The sequence below is a fragment of the Hemiscyllium ocellatum genome, chromosome 18 (assembly GCF_020745735.1).
Source record: "Hemiscyllium ocellatum isolate sHemOce1 chromosome 18, sHemOce1.pat.X.cur, whole genome shotgun sequence".
In the NCBI taxonomy this organism is placed as follows: Eukaryota; Metazoa; Chordata; class Chondrichthyes; order Orectolobiformes; family Hemiscylliidae; genus Hemiscyllium; species Hemiscyllium ocellatum.
Window position 1 is genome coordinate 53,745,844 of NC_083418.1, and position 19,948 is coordinate 53,765,791.

At 41.6% G+C, this 19,948-nt stretch overlaps 1 protein-coding gene across 2 annotated transcripts in view; it reads left to right on the forward strand.

Moving 5' to 3' along the window:
- The first annotated feature begins 4,184 nt into the window (after positions 1 to 4,184).
- The window catches only part of LOC132824469 (basic helix-loop-helix ARNT-like protein 1), a 56,415-nt gene continuing 40,651 nt past the window's right edge, over positions 4,185 to 19,948 (forward strand). For both annotated transcript variants that reach the window (XM_060839016.1, XM_060839017.1), the window contains exons 1-2: positions 4,185 to 4,354; positions 16,616 to 16,763. In XM_060839016.1, the coding sequence (XP_060694999.1) occupies positions 16,624 to 16,763 (140 nt within the window). In that variant the 5' untranslated portion in view covers positions 4,185 to 4,354; positions 16,616 to 16,623. The remainder of the gene's footprint in view (positions 4,355 to 16,615; positions 16,764 to 19,948) is intronic.

Sequence of the window (19,948 nt, forward strand, 5' to 3'; positions counted from 1 at the left end):
GAAAAGAGAAATGGCAGATGGAATTCAATCCAGGCAAATGCGAGGTGATGCATTTTGGAAGATCCAATTCTAGAGCGAATAATACGGTAAATGGGGAAACAAAGAGATCTGGGTGCTCAGATTGACCTACATTGCACCTTCAGGGAACAGAGTGGTCAAGAAGGCAGATAGCATGCTTTCCTTCATCAGACAGGGTACCGAATACAAGAGTTGGCAGGTCAGTTGTATACGACTCTGGTTCAACTATGTTTGGAATACTATATACAATTCTGGTCACCACATTACCAAAAGGATGTGGATGCTTTGCAGAGGGTGCAGAGAAGGTTCACCAGGATGTTGTCTGGTATGGAGGGTGCTAGCTATGAAGACAGGTTGAGTAGATTAAGATTATTTTGATTAGAAAGACAGAGTTTGAAGGGGATCTGATTGAGGTCTACAAAATCATGAGAGGTATAGACAGGGTGGATAGCAAGAAGAATTTGCCCAGAGTGGGGGACTCAACTACTACAGGTCATGAGTTCAAGGTGTGAGGGGAAAAATTTAAGGGAGATACATGTGGAAAGTTCTTTACGCAGAGGGTGGTAGGTGCCTGGAATGCGTTGCCAGTGGAGGTGGTAGAGGCAGGCATGATAGCATCATTTAAGATGTATCTAGACAGATCCATGAATGGGCAGGGAGGAGAGGGATACAGATCCTTAGAAAATAGGTGACAGGTTGAGATAGAGGATCTGGATCAGCACAGGCTCAGAGGACTTAAGGTCCTGTTCCTGTGCTGTCATTTTCATTGTTCTTTGTTTTGTCTTGTATGTGGTGCTGCCAGTATAGCCAACACTTTCAGGAGGGCAAAACGGGGACATGAGGTAGCTTTGGCAAATAGAATTAACGAGCATCCAAAGGAGTTTTACAAATATATTAATGACTAAAGGGTAACTAGGGAGAGAATAGGGCCCCTCAAAGATCAGCAAGGCGGTCTTTGTGTGGAGCCACAGAAAATGGGGGAGATACTAAATGAATATTTTGCATCAGTATTTACTGTGGAAAAGGATATGGAAGATATAGACTGTAGGGAAATAGATGGTGACATTTTAAAAAATGTCCAGATTACAGAGGAGGAAGTGCTGGATGTCTTGAAACTGTTAAAGCTGGATACATCCCCAGGACCTGATCTGGTGTACCTGAGAACTCTGTGGGAAGCTAGAGAAGTGATTGCTGGGCCTCTTGCTGAGATATTTGTATCATCGATACTCACAGGTGAGGTGCCTGAAGACTGGAGATTGGCAAATGTGGTGCCACTGTTTCAGAAGGGTGGTTAGGACAAGCCAGGGAACTATAGACCAGTGAGCCTGACCTCGGTGGTGGGCAAGTTGTTGGAGGGAATCCTGAGGGACAGGATGTACATGTATTTGGAAAGGCAAGGACTGATTCAGGATAGTCAACATGGCTTTGTGAGTGGGAAATCATGTCTCACAAACTTGATTGAATTTTTTGAAGAAGTAACAAAGAAGATTGATGAGGGCAGAGTAGTAGGTATGATCTATATGGACTTCACTAAGGCGTTCGACAAAGTTGCACATGGGAGACTGATTAGCAAGGTTAGATCTCATGGAATACAGGGAGAACTAGCCATTTGGATACAGAACTGGCTCAAATGTAGAAGACAGAGGGTGGTGGTGGAGGGTTATTTTTCAGACTGGAGGCCTGTGACCAGTGGAGTGCCACAAGGATTGGTGCTGGGTCCTCTACTTTTTGTCATTTACATAAATGATTTGGAAGTGAGCACAAGAGGTACAGTTAGTAAGTTTGCAGATGACACCAAAATTGGAGGTAGAGTGGAGAGCGAAGAGGGTTACCTCAGATTACAACAGGATCTGGACCAGATGGGCCAATGGGCTGAGAAGTGGCAGATGGAGTTTAATTCAGATAAATGCAAGGTGCTGCATTTTGGGAAAGCAAATCTTAGCAGGACTTATACACTTAATGGTAAAGTCCTAGGGAGTGTTGCTGAACAAAGAGGCCTTGGAATGCAGGTTCATAGCTCCTTGAAAGTGGAGTCGCAGGTAGATAGGATAGTGAAGAAGGTGTTTGGTATGCTTTCCTTTATTGGTCAGAGTATTGAGTACAGGAGTTGGGAGGTCATGTTGCGGCTGTACAGGACATTGGGTAGGCCACTGTTGGAATATTGCATGCGATTCTGGTCTCCTTCCTATCGGAAAGATGCTGTGAAACTTGAAAGGGTTCAGAAAAAATTTACAAGGATGTTGCCAGGGTTGGAGGATCTGAGCTATGGGGAGAGGCTGAACAGGCTGGGGCTGTTTTCCCTGGAGCATCAGAGGCTGAGGGGTGACCTTATAGAGGTTTACAAAATTATGAGGGGCATGGATAGGATAAATAGACAAAGTCTTTTCCCTGGGGTGGGGGAGTCCAGAACTAGAGGTCATAGGTTTAGGGTGAGAGGGGAAAGATATAAAAGAGACCTAAGGGGCAACTTTTTCATGCAGAGGGTGGTACTTGTATGGAATGAGCTGCCAAAAGATGTGGTGGAAGCTGTTACAATTGCAACATTTAAGAGGCATTTGGATGGGTATATGAATAGGAAGGGTTTGGACAAATATGGGTCGGGTGCTGGCAGGTGGGACTAGATTGGGTTGGGATATCTGGTCAGCATGGACGGCTTGGACCGAAGGGTCTGTTTCCATGCTGTACATCTCTACGACTCTATGACTCTATAACTATTCACACTTCCTATTAACACACAGGCTGCATTTGTCTCTCCTGGCTTATCGTCAGCTATCCCTTTGCTGGTTTTTTACCGCCCTCTCTCAGTCCGGGCATTGTCTCCACCCTTTTCAACTCAACCAAACTAAAGTCAGCATAAAATCACCTCTCTCCATCTGTTTTCGGTTCTAACAAAGGGTACTGGGTTCAAAACATTAACTCTTTCTGTTTTTCAATCCACAGATTCTGCCAGACATACTGAGTTTCTCCAGCACATGCCATTTCAATTAAAGGTGTCACCTCTCAGTTTTGCAGCATGGGAACACTTTCTGGCTCAATCCTGAGCCTAAAGATTATTCAATTGTAGCAGTTTTTTTTTATTTGGATGTAGAATTAGAGCACAGCGCAGCTCAGGAGGCGGCCAATCGGTCCATCAAGTCTGTGCTAGTTGGGGGCGGTACGGTGGTTCAGTAGTTAGCAGTGCTGCCTCACAGCACCAGGGACCCGGGTTTAATTCCCACCTCAGGCAACTGTCTGTGTGGAGTTTGCACATTGTCTGCGTGGGTTTCCTCTGGGTGCTCTAGCAGTCCAAATATGTGCAGGTTAGGTGAATTGGCCATGCTAAATTGTCCATAGTGTTAGGTAGATTAGTTAGGGGTAAACATAGGGGGTGGGTTTCTCTTTGGAGGGTCAGTGTGGACTTGTTAAGCTGAAGGACCTGTCTCCATACTGTAGGGAATCTAATTCTTTCGAAGAGTTGATTCTGCAGGCTTGCTCACGCTCGTGCATTTTGTTTGCTCTTTGACTATTTATCCAACTCCCTTTTAGGAGTTGCTAATAAACTTGTGTTGCCCATAGTGTTAGGTGCATTAGTCAGAGGGGAATGGGTGTGGGTGGGTTACTCTTTGGAGGGTCAGTGTTGGGCAGAAGGGGCCTGTTTTCATACTGTAGTGAATCTAATCTAAAAACCTGTGTTCAGAGTCCCATCAACAAACTCTTTAACGTATCTGGGTGTTTTTTTTTCCCCAAACGGTACAGCTTGTTTTCCCTTTGACCCACTCTGACCTTGCTGCTCCAATCCACCTCTCTCTTTAATTCTCTGGATCCATCCTGCAGCCCGTTGCTATGGCGACCACCGCCGCTGCATCTTCCCCAGCCGGTGATGAAAGGGAAGCTCGGATTGGTCGACCGCGGACTCACGAGCCGTCCGCGCGAGCCGCGCTCCGATTGGCTCACTGCGCGTGTTTTTAACCACCCATCCAATCAACGGAAGTGGGCGTCTCTGATTGGCCCGAGGCCAGACGGTGACGGACGACGATTGGTCCAGTCCGCCGTCTCCCACCCCCGAAGGGGAGGTGGCGGAAAGGCGCTCCCCTATTGGTGCGGCTGCCGGTGCGGTGAGCCGAGTGGTTGAGCTGTACACCGAGGGGGCGGTGATTGACAGGAAGCGGGGGTGTGACTCCAGAGGATCCAGGTCAGTGGTTACGTCAGCGGCTGGAAGTAGGTCAGTGGAACCTTGCGACATTGTATCCGTGGCGGTGGCGGTGACGGTCCAGGTTCAGGAGTGAGGTGTAGAAGCCGGCGACAAGGCAGTACACCCGCAGGAGGGAATACCTTTTAGCACCCCGCCCATTGCAAGGTGAGTGACCCACTGCCGCAGCTCAGGCTGCAGATATTTGCGGGGGTTGGGCTTTAATACTCTCTCTCCCCCACTCTCGATCTACAGGTTAATCCAGTTTGCACTCACCTGGAACTGGAGCCAATGGATCCCCACTTCCTTCTCGCTGCATCCCCACTTGTTCCCCACGCATCTCCCCTACACCTATTTTACACCTCTGCAGACATTGCTTTCAGTTCGAAAGAGGGAGGAAACAAATCGGAGCAGAAAGAGGTTAGCATTGGTGCTTTTCCCTTCCTGTCATAACAAATGAACCGTTTTTCTCTCTATCTTTTTAACAGTAAACAACTTTCAACTTGCACTGCATCATTCAGAAGCTACTTCGTGCAATCAAGCAATTTGGAGTGGTGGAAATGCCCTTTTTATTTATGACGTTTGTGATTTTGTTTCCTGTGGTCTGATACTGTATTTGTGTGCGTGTGTGTCTGATCCAGTAGTCATTGATGCAAGGTTTTGCCAACCGAAATCTCTGCTCTCCATTAATACTGACATCTTGCATTCTTCCAGCTCACTTTGCCCTCACCATCCTGGCCTCCTGCTGAATAGGCCCTAAATTCAGGAAATCCTTCTTAAAACCTCTTTGTCTGTCTTAGCACCTTTCAAGACATTTCCCAAAACCTGCACTTTCTGATGGAACATTGGGTCACCTTATTTAATAGTTCCTGACGTTTCACTTAATAATGCTCCTGTGATGTACCTTGAAACTTTTTACTCTATTAAAGTTCCTGCGTACATGCACATTGTTGCAGATCAATGGGGTGTTTTGGATTGGTGTGACAGAAATAAAATGTATATGCCAAAATTAAAACTAAACAAATAATGTTGAAATGCAAGTCCCTCTGTTTTTTTTTAAAAAAGGTAAAAGTTAGCATCTGGGGTATAGATTTTATTTCCTTTATTCTTTTCAAGGGACATGGGTATCCCTGGCAAGGCCTGCTGCCCACCACCAACTGCCCTTGAACAGTGGCATGCTAGGCTTTTCGGAGGGCTGCTAAGAATCAGCCATATGTCTATAGGTCTGAAGTTGCATGTAGGCTATATCAAGTACATATGGCAGATTTCCTTCCCTAGTTAAAAGATCATTTCTTCTCTAAAGAGCCTTGGTTTTATTTTTGTTTTGTCAATTGGCAAAAGTTGGCATGGTTGATATTCCAGCGACCAGTTTTATATTGCAGATTTATAAGCAAAGTTCAAATTCTGTCAGTTGCCATAGATGCATTTGACCTTGTGTTCCTCAGAGCATTAACCTGAGCCTCGATTACTAGTCTACTGATATTACCACTATGTCACCATAGAACGTAGAACAATACAGCATAGAACAGTCTTTCTTTTAGAGTCATAGAGATGTACAGCATGGAAACAGACCCCTCTGTCCAACCCGTCTATGCCAACCCAATCTAGTCCCACCTGTTAGCACCCGGCCCATGTCCCTCCAAACCCTTCCTATTCATATACCCATCCAAATGCCTTTTAAATGTTGCAATTTTACCAGCCTCCACCACTTCCTCTGGCAGCTCATTCCATACATGTACCACCCTCTGTGTGGAAAAAGTTGCCTTATGTCTCTTTTCTATCTTTCCCCTCTCACCCTAAATCTATGCCCTCTAGTTCTGTGGTCTATTATGTGGTAAATGTTGTACCTTATGTTGGATTCACTTCTGTAACCATGTTTTTCTGACCTCATTGAATTTGACAAATGTTAAATGCTATAAATAGCTATGGAAAATGGCAAATGCCTTATTTTACATGTTTGGTGGTCTTAAAGCTGTATCATGTTTGTATGTTTTTTAAATTCCCTCATAAACAGCTGATTAGCATTTCATTTATTACATTTATAAACTTCAGCTGGAATAACCTGGAATATTCCCCCTAATATTTATTTAGTTCTATACCTCTTCTTCCTCGTTTAAAATACTCTAAAACCTGCGTCTGATGAACTTTTGGCCTCCTGTCTTTGATAATCTATTGCATGGTTTAGTATGAAGCATTTTAGAATGTTTTGCCATGTTATTAAGTCTGATTCTCGTATTTGGGGCTGATATTCTGAGATTGAGTTGTGCATTTCTGCCCATTTTGCATTGTGAACTGAAAATATATTGTTATTTTAAATTTTTTTATGTAAAGTGTACCTTTGTTGCTAATGCCTACCCCAGCAAGTATGTCAGGTCTGTGTGTTTGCATATGAAACACCTTTTGTAAACCTGATGTATCTCACTGCTGCACGGTTAAGGCTCAGTCAGGAGTGTTGTGATTTTTGTATGTGTTAACTGAGTGGGATATTTCCTCTCATTTCTGTATTCTTGGTACGGTAATAGTATTCTCTGACTTTTTTTACGGGAACATTTACCACTTTTGTTCTAATAGTGACTGAAAGAAAACTTCATTACATGTAAAATGCTTCCACACCATGCAAAAAAAAATACTGGTCATCTTTTAAGATTGAGGCCTTACTCGTAATCAGTTTAAAATTTGTCCATCAATTTTAATCAATGGAGATCATTACAGCTAGTCCAACATATTTTGAAGAGGTTACTCTATGAAGATACATTCTGCTTGCTCTCTACAATTTCCCTCCCGCTAGCCCCCAAACACCACTAGGCACTCAAACTAGTTCAAGGTAATTTTAGTGATGGCCATTAGAGGCTGCAGTCAGTCACAGCCACTTCCATAACCTAAGGGGTGTTTTAGTTTCTGGGATAAAATCCAAAAGTTGTAAATATTCTGCGAAACAAATCTGTAAAGCTGTTTAAGAGTTATGACCTTAAAAGGTGCTGAAAATGTTCATAGTCAAATATCCATAACAGCAATAAAAAAAAGACTGCTGATATAGTGTTTTCATGGCTACTGAGCTCCTTACAGCTTGGTTTTAAAGTGTAGTTGCTGTATAACGTAGGCAAAATGACAACCTATTTGTGCACAGCAAACCTCCACAAACCACAATATGATAATGAACAAGTAATCTGTTTTTGTGAAGTTTATTTGAGGATTACATATTGGCCAGGATCTCGGGGAGAAGAGTTTTGCTGATCTTCAAAATTGTTTGATGTTTGCCCAGCAAACAGTTTAATATCCTGCCTGAAAAGGGACCATATCTCAGCTCTGTGCTGAAGTGTCAGCCTTGCTTTTTGTGCTCAAGACCTAACCTGAACTTGGAATTTGGAAGCAAGGGTATGACCCACAGAATGAGAGCTGACACTGATCTCTGGAGGGTGTCTGAAAAATAGGTGTCACCGGAGTAAAGTTTTAAAAATTATCAAAATGTTTCCGCTTGTGGGCGACCAGAGCTAAGGCTGTATTTATAAGATAGTCACTAATAAATGCAGTAAAGAACTTATGAGAAACTTTTTTTTTACCTAGAGGCGTGCAGAATTCTCTACCCAAAAGAATATTTATTAGAATAAGAAATTTTTTTAAATGATTAGGAGTATATTATACAGCCCTGAGCCTGCTATGCCATTCCAGATGATCCTAACACGATAATCATATGTGGGAGAAGGACATACTGATATGGAGGAGTTTCTCATGGACCATAACATTAGCATGGACCATTTGGGATTAATGGTCTTTTCCTGAGCTATAAATTCCAAAGCATTCCATGTAACTCTGGGGAATGCCATGGAAGGTCAGCTATTAACCCTGGTCCCATCCTATATCAACTCTACGACCACTTTCCCAACAACTGATTCTCTCATCAGTGTTTCCTCTGGCCACCCACCACACTGAATGTTGTAATTTCAGCTGTTTCACTTTTTTATACCTGTGCATTTCACTTTACCATTCATAATTAAAAAACACAAATACAGGAGATCGGATTAGGCTATACAGCCTGTAAAGCCTATACTGTCATTAGTACAGTCAAGGCTGACCTTGGACTTCAACTCTACCTTTCTACTCATACTCCTGATCCCTGAATTCTGCATGATTTATCTTTTCTTTTTTCCCTTTTTTAATATTATGTAGAAGTGCTCTCACACCCGACTGAATTTAGCAGTGAGAACATTGCTCAATCACTGTGACTTTCTTTTGTGTGTTTTTATTCCTTTTTTAAATACCAACCACCATTATAATCACCTGGGTAGTCAATAAATTTATTTCCAAGGCAAGTTCACAATGCACATAATGGGCTATCAAAAGTGAGGGGAAGGTAGGGAGAGTGGGAATGGGCTAATGTGCTTGTTTACAGCTCCCTGTTGTTGGCTGGGCAAGTTGATAGGGTGGTTAAGAAGGCATGCAGGGTACTTGCCTGCCTTTATCAGTTGAGGTGTAGATTATAAGAGCTGGGAGGTAATGTTGGCGCTGTATAGAATTTTGTTTGAGCCACAGCAGTCTGTGTGCAGTCTGGTCACCATGCTGTTGGAAGGATGTGATTGTACAGGAGGGGATGCAAAGAACATTTTCCAGGAAGTTGCCTCGGATGGAGCATTTCAGTAATGAAGAGAGGCTGGATAAGCTTGGACTGGTTTGTTTGGAGTGGGAGGAATGAGGGAGGGGTTTGTGGGGGACAGGTGCCTGACATAATGTCACGAGGGGCATGGATAAGGTGAAATTAACAAGAGGGCACAACTTTGAAGAGAAAAGCAGGGGGTTTAGAGGGGATTTGAGGAAGAACATTTCACTCAGACGGTAGTAATGATCCAGAATGCACAGCCTGGGACTTAGGTGAAAATTAAAAGTGTCGTAACATTCAAGGCTATGGGCCAAGTATTTGAAAGTGGGACGAGTTTATATTTTTGATGGTACAAACTTGATGTGCCACGCTTTCTTCCATACAGTATGATTCTATATCATACTTCCCCTCCGTCTTCACAAATCAAAGATATTGCAGCTTCCTGCTCTAATTTGTTTTGTTAAGGAGTTGAGTGATATAGTGTGGCACAGATAAGGGAAATCTTAATGCCAAATGAATTGACATGAAAGCTATCTCTATGTTGATATTGCCAACCCTCAATGCTGCTTTCCAGGTAAGCTCATTGCTTCTGTTTTGTCGATCTATTTCTTATGTATTATATTTGTGAAGGCAGTGAATAATCAGTTGATTTCTGGATGTGTAGGGAGGTTGGATGTTGGGAATCAGAATGTCATTCGGAAAAAAAAGCTGCAGGTTAAGTTCAAAGTTGAGCTACTTTAGATATTCCCAGGGAAATGCTTGCACGCTGTGAGACGCTCATATTAGTCATGTTTGATGTCAGCCATAGTGCAATAGACAGCTCCCTCTCCCTTCTGATAGGTCATGGATTCAGGTCAACTGCAGCAATTTGAGTACAAATATCTGACACGTTGTACAATGAATGCTGCATCTTTGGATGTTCCATTTTTTAGATGACTCTTTAAATCGAGGCCTCTGTCACTCAGTTGGGAACATAAACTTCCATGGGATGCTTTGAAGAGCAGCAGGAGCATTCTCCCTGTTGTCCTGACCAATAGTTTAACCCTCAAGCAATACTTACAAATTTAGAAAGCTGACTATCTGTTATTATCAAATTGCTTTTTTGTGAGAGCTTGCTTTATGCAAATTGACTCCTGTATTTCCTACATTACAACCAATGCATAAGCGCACTTTGAAAAAGTTTTTAATTGACTGCAAAGAATTTTGAGGCACTTGAAGTTAATGAAAGTGCAAGTTCTTCCTATGGTCACAATCATATTTTAAATGACCATAAAATCCCTTGCTGCAAGTTGCCAAGTTTCAACAGGATTGTACTGGTTGAAACTTTCTGTCAGAAACAAAGTTAGGGAACTGACCTCCAAGAACTGGGGAAATTCTGTTCCACATGGATCCATGCACCTTAGTTTGCAAATGTCCCGAGGACACAGGGATTCAGGCTATCTCTCTGCCCAATTACTTCCCCACTTATTTGACTCCTCACCTACTTGTACAAGCACTGATCGATATTCCAAGAAACACCATTGATTTTTTTCAGTATGTAATAATCTGAAAACTGCTCAATGTCTTTTCTTTGTTTACAGTTCATGTTTTCATCATGAAAGCTTGCACATTGTCACAAGGTAATTGTGGAAAGTGTACAAGATTAAGCATCGATTTTTTTTGTACGCTTTTAGGTATTTCATGCAGTAATAGCTGCATCACTTAAATTTGCTTTCCTTTTAATAGCGCTTCTTTGAAATTGTTGCTCATGGGAGCAGCAAGAGGTAGTTCAGCCCCTGAAGGCTGTTCCATTGTCCATTTATGTAGCAGCTGCCCCTGTGAGCCTCATTATTCCTATCTGACAACATCTAACTGTCTCCGTTTTGAAACTATCAATGGACCCCCACCAGGCCCAACACCCTTAATTTTCACTGCCCCTATTTTTGAAGAAAGTCTTCCTGCCATTACCTGTAAATGAACTGGCTCAAGTTTTGAGATGATGCCCCCTTGCCATGATTTTTACCCCAGCAAAGGAAGTAAGGTTCATAAAGGAAAACCGTCCATTTCTTCTCGTGTCTTAAACATCTCAAGGACAGCTCTATTGATTTTCTCTGATTAAGGGAGTTCAAACTTAGTCTATTCTCATAATATAACCTTTTTATTCACAATATCATTCTGATAAATCTCTGCTCCCTCCAGGGCAAATAGATTTGTTTTGAAGTACAGTGCCCAGAATGTACACAGTGCTTCCAGTGGAATCTACTGAGTTCATAATATCAACATTTTACATTTCAGCCCCTTTGAAACAAAGAAAATTGATGAAATTTTTTTTGTACTACTCTAACATTCAGTGATTTCCTATGAACCCCAAATCTCTCTCTTCTCCACATCTTCCCAAAGTTTATTGTATCGAATGCTTTCATAATCTTTGAACACCTCCAAAGGTTACTCCCCACCTTCTCTTTTGTAACAAGTCTTTCCAGATGGATTTAAACTCCTAATTCTGGTATTAGGCTTGTATAACGTTTTTTTGCACCTTCCCTGGTGGCTGTTAATCTAATTTATAACATTGGAGATCTCTGCACAGTACTCTGTATGAGATCTAACAAAGGATTGACGCAAACTTAACACATCCTCTCTGCTTTTTAATTATCTTCTTGGAAGTGAACTTCGATGCTTTGTTTCCTTTTTTCCATGGCTGTATTATCCTGCATTGTTGCTTGTATTGATTTGTGTATCTAGATTTAACTCTGTCAGATCTATAAGCTTAATATCATCTGTCAAAGCTTATTGATAGGGACAAGGGTTAATTTAACAGTGATGGTAGCACCGATTCTTTCTCCAGCAGCTGATTCATCTGACCTACTTTAGGATTGACCTTGATTTATTGCTTAGTAGAGGTGTTAGCCTCACCATGTAATCAGCTTTGGTGTATGATTAAGCCAGTCACATGACTGCACCTTCAACAATCGAGCGATGAGAAAATCAGGTCTTGCTGCGTGAATTCCCTTTTCTTTTTGCCCTCTTCCTCCCATGCTGAAGGTTTGGTTGCTTTTAGAATGACTAGATTGCTGCACAAATAGACAGAAAGAAACGGAGCAACCTACGAGATAAACTGTACTGTTTCCAGGCCACCACTGTTGGCATTTGCTCAGATTTCACAAAGGAACTTAATCAGGAAGTCGCCTACATGGCATGTATTCAGATGGCCTTTAATGTATCTTGGCAACATGTTTGGTTCTGGTAATTTGTTTTTTTTTTATTTTCTCATAAAGCTCCCTGACATATTGTTATCAAGAAACCATGTTCTATTTTTGAGTGTGTACAGCTTATGCAAGAACTTTTGAGTACTGCTACAGTAATACCATAAACTTAGTGTATAAATCTGTACTGAAACATTTGCTGACAGCTGGAAATGTATGGAGTTTAATCATTCTTTTAATGTCATTTTTCTTGGGATGTGTATGTGGATGGTATATTGAGCATTTATCACCCAATCCTTAGTTACCCCCGTTGGTGGTAGCTGCTGCCTTGAACCACTGAATTCCATGTAATGAACGTGTTCAAATATGTTACATGATAGATTTCCATTATTTTGACTCAGCAATGATGAAGGACCAGTGATGTACATCAAAACCACGATGGTGTGTGACTTGGAGGGAACTCAGTGACTTGGTAGTGTTCCTACATGTTGGTCTTGTCTTTCCAGGCGGTGGAGATCATAGTCTTTGGAGCTTTAACAGAATCTGTGTCTAACTATGGCTTTATAGTATGTTTCTGAGTTTGCTTCCTTTACAACAATAGAAAAGTGTGTTTTCTCAATGTTATTAACTAGTGCGGTATATGAACAGCCAGATATTATTGGTTGTCAGTTTATCCTCTTGAATGAGATGAGTAATTTCCTCAGCCAGAGGCTGGTAAATCCATGGAACTCATTGCTGCAGAAGACTGTTGAGGCCAGATCATTGAGTGTATTTAAGACAGAAATCGATCCTTAATCAGTAAGGGGAGGAGGCAGGAGAATGGGGTTGGGAAACATATCAGGAGGAGAAAGTGAGGACTGCAGCTGCTGGAGATCAGAGTCGAGAGTGTGGTGCTGGATAAGCACAGCAGGTCAGGTAGCATCCAAGGGGCAGGAGAGACAACGTTTCAAGCCATTCCTGATGAAGGGCTTATGCCCGAAACGTCAATTCCCCTGCTCCTCGGATGCTGCTTAACCTGTTGTGTTTATCCAGCACTGCAGTCTTGACTGATGAAGGGCTTATGCCTGTCGAATTTCCTGCTCCTTGGATGCTGCCTGACCTGCTGCGCTTTTCTAGCAACACATTTTCAGCTGAGAAACATATCAGCCTTGATTGAATGGTGGAGCAGATTCAATGGGCCAAATGGCCTAATGCTGAACTTATAATCTTATAGTCTTATAAATTTCAGCTCTCTGTCTTATATTTCCTTGTCTTCTGAATCAGGACTCTGTTGTTTTAGTACTTCAATAGCTCTATGTACAAATAGCTTTTGTTGTCTTTCTCTCCTCCTTTGGTTGATATCCTCAATGTCAAACTATAATTGTTTTCCCCATCACATTTGTCACCTAGGACTTGGTTGATTTTGGCAAGAGAGGAATTTCCCAGAAATCTTCCTTCAATTTTTTTTTGAAAAGGAGGGCGAGAATGGTGTTTGTTACTGCATCCATATTCTAGCTCTGCAAAGTAGTCCAGATGTCCCTCCCTCCAATCCAGTTAGATAGGGTGGATTAACCTCTGCCCATGATCACCACCTCGGGCTAGCTATGATTGAATAGTAGGTGTCAGTCTGGGAGGAACAGTACCTGTTTTCAAACACTACATCATTACAATCGGTTGTCAGACACCGATGATGGCTCCCCATGTTGTAAGGGAACCTATATGTGGGTTAACTCTAACATAGTCTTGGTGAAACTCTGTGTCGAATGGCCAAATCTCCAGAATTTCCTGGTTGAATCTTCAGGATAGTAATGTGAGCCACCTAGAACAAAAATCAGAGGGACAGTAAATTTATAGTGGTGGGAATACAAAAATCAGGCATGGGAGGAAGAGGGGCAAAAAAAATTCCTGACTGCCAACCAGGTAATGAAATATCTGTTTCCTTGGCATTGCCAAGATGTGCATGTGGTCGGGGTGCAAAAGTTCAGGAGGTGAAAGCTCCAAGAACGGACCCAACCGTTCTTCCTCCAAGCAATCCTTTCTATCCTTGTACTCCAATACTGCCCCCTTCCATCGGGTATGAGCAATGTCAGGATGTGTTGAAACCTGGACTAATAATCTCGACAATGTAATTTCAGCTCCCACCATGGTTTTCTGAGAACTAAATTCATATAAAACAATAATCAAAATATTTGTTTAAAGAAGCTGGCCAGTTAAAGTGTGATTGGATGATTGTAAAAACAAAACCGGTTTATTGAAGTCCTTTTGAAGGGAAGGGAACTCGTCATTCTTGCCTAACTTGGTGTATATGTGACTCCAGTTCCGCACTGTGGCAGTCCATTCTGGTTGAAAGTGTTTCAGGAAGCTTACGCACATGCTCTTTTGCCTCCAGCTGCTTTTCCTGCAAACTCCAATTCCATATCCGCTGTCTTTTGAAATGGTTTAGCTAACTCCTTAGTTGTATGCCGACCTTGCCAAGGACACCTACATTGTTAGAATGTATGACAAAATGTTTCATGCAGCTGTCCTTTGAAGGCTTCTGTATACCATTTTTAATAACAAACTGAATGTATTAATACTCCACAAATGCTATTCCCTTGTCACCTGACTCTGTTCCCTTCCTGGAATCTACGTGAGGCTTGACCAAACTGTAGGCTTAATATCTTGGATGACCCGAGGCTGATATTTCAGTCTCCAATCTCAACGTCATAATGATTAACCTAGACTCAGGGTCATACAGCATGGACTCGGACCCTTCAATGCAACAATTCCCATAATCCCAAACTAAACTAGTCCCACCAGCCTGTGCTTGGCCCATATTCTTCCAAGTCCTCCTTATTCATGTGTGTATCCAAATATCTTCTAAGTGTTGTAACCGTACCTGCATCCACCACTTCCTCTGGATGTTCATTCCACATACAAACCACTCACTGTGCGTAAAAAAAAAAGCCCTCATGTCTTTTTTTGTAAATCTTCCTTCTCTCTCCTTCAATGCCCCATTGTCTTGAAGCCTCCAAAGAGACATATGCCATTCACCTTATCTATACCAGTCATGATTTTATAGACCTTTATAAGGTCACCCCTCAACCTCCTACACTCCAGTTTGAAAAAAAGTTCCAGCTTAGCCCGGCTCTCTTTATAACTCAAACCCTCCGTTCCTGGCAACATCCTGGTAAATCTTTTCTGAACCCTCTCCAGCTTAATATCCTTCCTATAACAAGACAACCAGAGCTGGGCATAATACTCCAGAAGAGGCCATACCAATGTCCTGTACAACCTCAACATGGTGTCTACTTTTACATTTAAAATTGACCATGCCCTCCCAGATTCAGCTCATCTGCTCGTGAAGCCCTCAAATCTCCACTCCAGACTTGACTACTTCAATGACTTCCGAGCCAATGTTTTGCCCTCCATAAAGTACACTCCTCTCTAAACATCCTGCTGCCAGTGCTTATTTCAGTACGTTCCATTCATTTATCATGTCAATTCTTGCTAATCTACACTGGCTCTTAGGCGAGGAAAGCATCAGTTTTAAAGTTCTCATTCTGGTTTGCAAATTTTTCCGCAAACTCACCCCTCCCTAGCTCTGTAATTTCCTCCAACCCGACAATCATAGATCCTCTAATGCCCATTTTTTTGCATGTTCCAAATTTTAATCATTCCACCATTAATACATGGGCCATAACTCACCTGGGACCTTTCCCTAAAATGCTCTTTAATTGCAAGTTGTTGTTTGTACCCTTTCTCAATGCATAAGAATCAATTATTTGGTCATTTGCACATTTGTTTGTGAGAGCGGGTGCGTGAATTACCTGTCACATTTCCTCCATTACGAGTGAATGTATTTCAATAAAATGTTTTATTAGTTTTAAATGCTTTGCAATCATCCCAGGAATGTGAAAGGCACTACAAAGGACCCTCGATTATCCGAAGGACACAGGCAGGGAGTACATTGTTCGGTTAATCAAATGCTGGCTTATGTAGTTTAGCCAACCATCGGGACTTTGCGATCTTGCCAGATAATCCGATATTCGGATAATCGAAGTTCCTCTGTATATCAATACAAGTCTTTCTTTCTTCCCACCATGTGAAATGGACAAAGGGAAAATGGAAGGAGGTAAGACCGTCTTTTATTTGGATAGACTCTAATGGTGGCTTTGTTTCTCTGTACACATTGGAAAGTAAGACAATCATTAGAAATTTAACAGCAGCAAAGCATGCCATTTGGTTCATCACACTGATATTTATGCAAGTTTTGGTTTATTGCCTCATGCAAAAAATGACACCACTAACAAAACTACACTCCCTCAGTACTTCGTGGAAATGTTGGTCTGGATGGTGCATTCTACACCCAGAGAGGCAGGGGATGTGGGTTTTACCAGTTTGATTTCTCATTTTACATAATGCAAATTCTTGGTTTCAAGATATTGTGATAAGGTGATGCCTGAGGACACTCTGAGCACTTAGTGGAGACTCTAAGGTGACAGTCGGGCACCTTGAACTCTCCCCATCTAAACTTCTAGGCGTCAATTTGGTTCTTTTGTGAGGATGTCTGCGTATGTTTTGATGGAAGTTGGTAGGGGTGTGAGGTGGGGGGTGCGCATGTGAAATGCATAATAATGAGGTGGTATGTTGACCTGGAAGGTAACTGTAATTCTGTACTTTAAAATGTTCCAGATCATCCAATGGCAGACCAAAATATGGACATCTCCTCAACAATAAATGATTTTATCTCATCTGATCCAAGTGGACTAATATTGAACTCCTTGGGCACAGCAAGCATGGACTTTAACCGGAAGCGCAAAGGAAGTTCCACAGATTATCAGTAAGTTTAAATAATGATGGCTTTATCTTCAGTTTGACAACCTCTCTGCAGCAGATTCTTAATAAGAAATTCCCTCTTCATTATAGAATCTACTTGAGTGTTTCCACTTCTCAATGTCTTTTGTTATCTATTTGTGATGGGGTGGTTGGGGTAGATGCAGAAAGGGTGAGGGATGGTAAATATATTGCATGGGCATAGGGGCTATATGTGGGGTTTGCTGTTTGGGAATCCAGACCAACATAAATGTAAATATTTATTTCAGATGTTCGTTAGTTTGTTTTAGCTATTAAGTGGGTCGTCTCTAATTCCAGAAACATGGGCGCATCACTAAGTTGATACTCCCCTGCCTGGTGCTGCCACAGTCAGAAATGGCAGCTGTGAAAGGAAACATGACTGTAAAAGATTCTAGGCATTATTCTGAAGAAGTGGAAGGAAGCTGTCTCTGGTGTTCTACCCAATATAAATCCTTCCATCAAAATCTCACAAAGAACAAAAATTATCTGGTGGTTGTCTCATTACTATTTGTGGGAGCTTATGTGTCCTGTGTTTCTTACCTTACACTGTCCTGCCAACATTTCAAAAATTACTTTGGTGGCTGCACAGCCCTCTGGGATAATGTCAAAGGCACTCCAGCTTTTTTGTTTTTTTTGTTTCTTGGAGAGAATAGCCTGCGATATTCTCAGTGACATTGAATTAGGGCACAACCAAGATCATTTATGAAGCTGTTGGAAGTTTTTAAAGATGACCATGGGACCTAAGAAGATACCACCACTCTGAGTTCAGGAGCTTAGAATTGGATAACAGCTTGATCGAGATGTCAGTTTAAAATAAGCCACGCTACATCAGACCATCATCCTGTGTATTTAAAGTGTTGCATGAGTAATTTTGAATTTTTTAAACTGAGAGATTCTGTTGTTAGAATAATAGATTTTTATGGTCACATTTCAAGATTGCAGCTTACATATGCGCAATTTGTTAAGAACTAATATTGATTATTCATGTATTCCAGTTTATAACAATTGGCTTGAATGTCAATTATTCCTTTTGCGCACGCACACACTTTTGATGTGACCAGTTTTATGGAAGAGCTTGCAATTATATCGTAGTTCTCTTTGAGTTTCCAAGTGCTCAACAACCGAGTACTTTAATTGAAGCATAGCCAGTGTTGTTTTTGAACGAAGGACAGGAGATAAGCAGACATTAATGGCTAGGTCTTGGCCAACAGCAATCATGGTTTTATAAGAAGTGGCTGTTGAGATAGAAAATGCATTGGTTTCTAGTTTCAAAAATTTGCTACATTCCAGGAATGTCTGGTCTGATTAGAAAGTGGTGTTTGTGACTCCTATTCAAGAAAGAATGGAGACAGAAAGCAGGAATCCACTGACCAGTCAACATCTGTCATAGAGAAAATGCTGGAAATCTATTAAATTATGGCAAGGCATTCAAACAGTGCCATTGTGATCCAGCAGAGTCAACATGATTTTGTTAAAAATAAATCACGATTGATTAATATGTTGAATTTATTTGGAAAAAGTTGCAAACAACATGGATAAAGGAGAAGATGTGAATTTGCTACATGTAGATTTCTGGAAGACATTTGACAAAGCAATACATCAAAGTTAAAATTCACACAACACCAGGTTATAGTCCAACAGGTTTAATTGGAAGCACTAGCTTTTGGAGCAGCGCTCCTGACAACCACCTGATGAAGGAGCAGCGCTCTGAAAACTAGTGCTTCCAGTTAAACCTGTTGGACTATAACCTGGTCTGAAAATGTGTTGCTGGTTAAAGCACAGCAGGTTAGGCAGCATCCAAGGAACAGGAAATTCGACGTTTCGGGCCAGAGCCCTTCATCAGGAAGGCTCTGGCCCGAAACGTCGAATTTCCTGTTCCTTGGATGCTGCCTAACCTGCTGTGCTTTAACCAGCAACACATTTTCAGCTCTGATCTGCAGACCTCACTTTTTACTCGAGGACTATAACCTGGTGTCTTGTGAATTTTAACTTTGTACAGCCCGGTCCAACACCAGTATCACCAAATCAATACATTAAAGGTTACTACACAAATAAGTCCTGATGGCATTGGGAATAACATATTAGCATGGAAAGAAGATTGGTTAACTAAAATAACCTAGAGCAGGCACTTTTTGAGTTTGGCAAGATGTGGGAAGTGAAGTGCCAGGAATCAACCCTGAAACCTCAACTATTTACAATTTATTATCAATGATTGGGTGAAGGGACTGAGAGTGTATGTTTGCTAAATTTCTTAATGACACAAAAACGGTTTGAAAGTATTTTATGAAGACTGCATAAGGACTATAAAAAATATAAATTGGTTTCAAGATGGTAAACATCTACCAAATGGAGTAAAATATGGGAAAATCGAAACTCCCCCACGTTGGAAGGAAGAATAGGAAGGTATGTTACTGAAATAGAAATTGCTGAACTGAGGTGTAGAGAGATCTGGATGTCCTGAACATGAATCAGATAAGGTTAATGTGCAGGTACAGTAAGTGACTAGAAGGGTAAATAGAATGTTGTCATTAATTGTAATGAGAATGGAACATCAATATCATAATGTTTTGCTACCATTGTATGGAAAATTGGCTGGACCACATTTGGGTGCTGTATGCAGTTTTGGTCTCCATATTGGGGAAAAAAATGGATGTCAGTGCATTAGAAGCAGTTCAGAGAAGTTTCATTCAAGTGATACCTGGACTTGGGGTAGGTTGCAGCTTGCTTAATGATGGACAGGCTGGCCTTGTATCCTTTGCAACTTAGGAGAATGAGAGGTGATCTTATTGAAAGATCCAGAAGGTACTTGACAGTGTGGACACTGGAAGGATGAGACATGAACTAGGGGACATAGTTTATAAATAACCTCCTTTTAAGGTGAGGATGAGAAGAATGTATCCATGAAAGTCATGTGTATTTGGATCTCTTCCCTAGAGAGCAATGCAGGCTGAATCGTTGAATGTTGTTAAGGCAGAAGTGGGTAAATTCTAAACTAATAAGTGAGTCGAGTGGTATTGGGAGTAGGAAAGTAGAATTGAAACTCCAATCAAATCAGCCATGATCTTATTAAATGAAGGAGAAAGCTCAAATGGGTTGAATGGCTCATTCCTTCTCCTAATTTCTATGTTTGTAGTGGAGCAGTATGTAGTTCTGGTAGATGTAGGAAGTTAG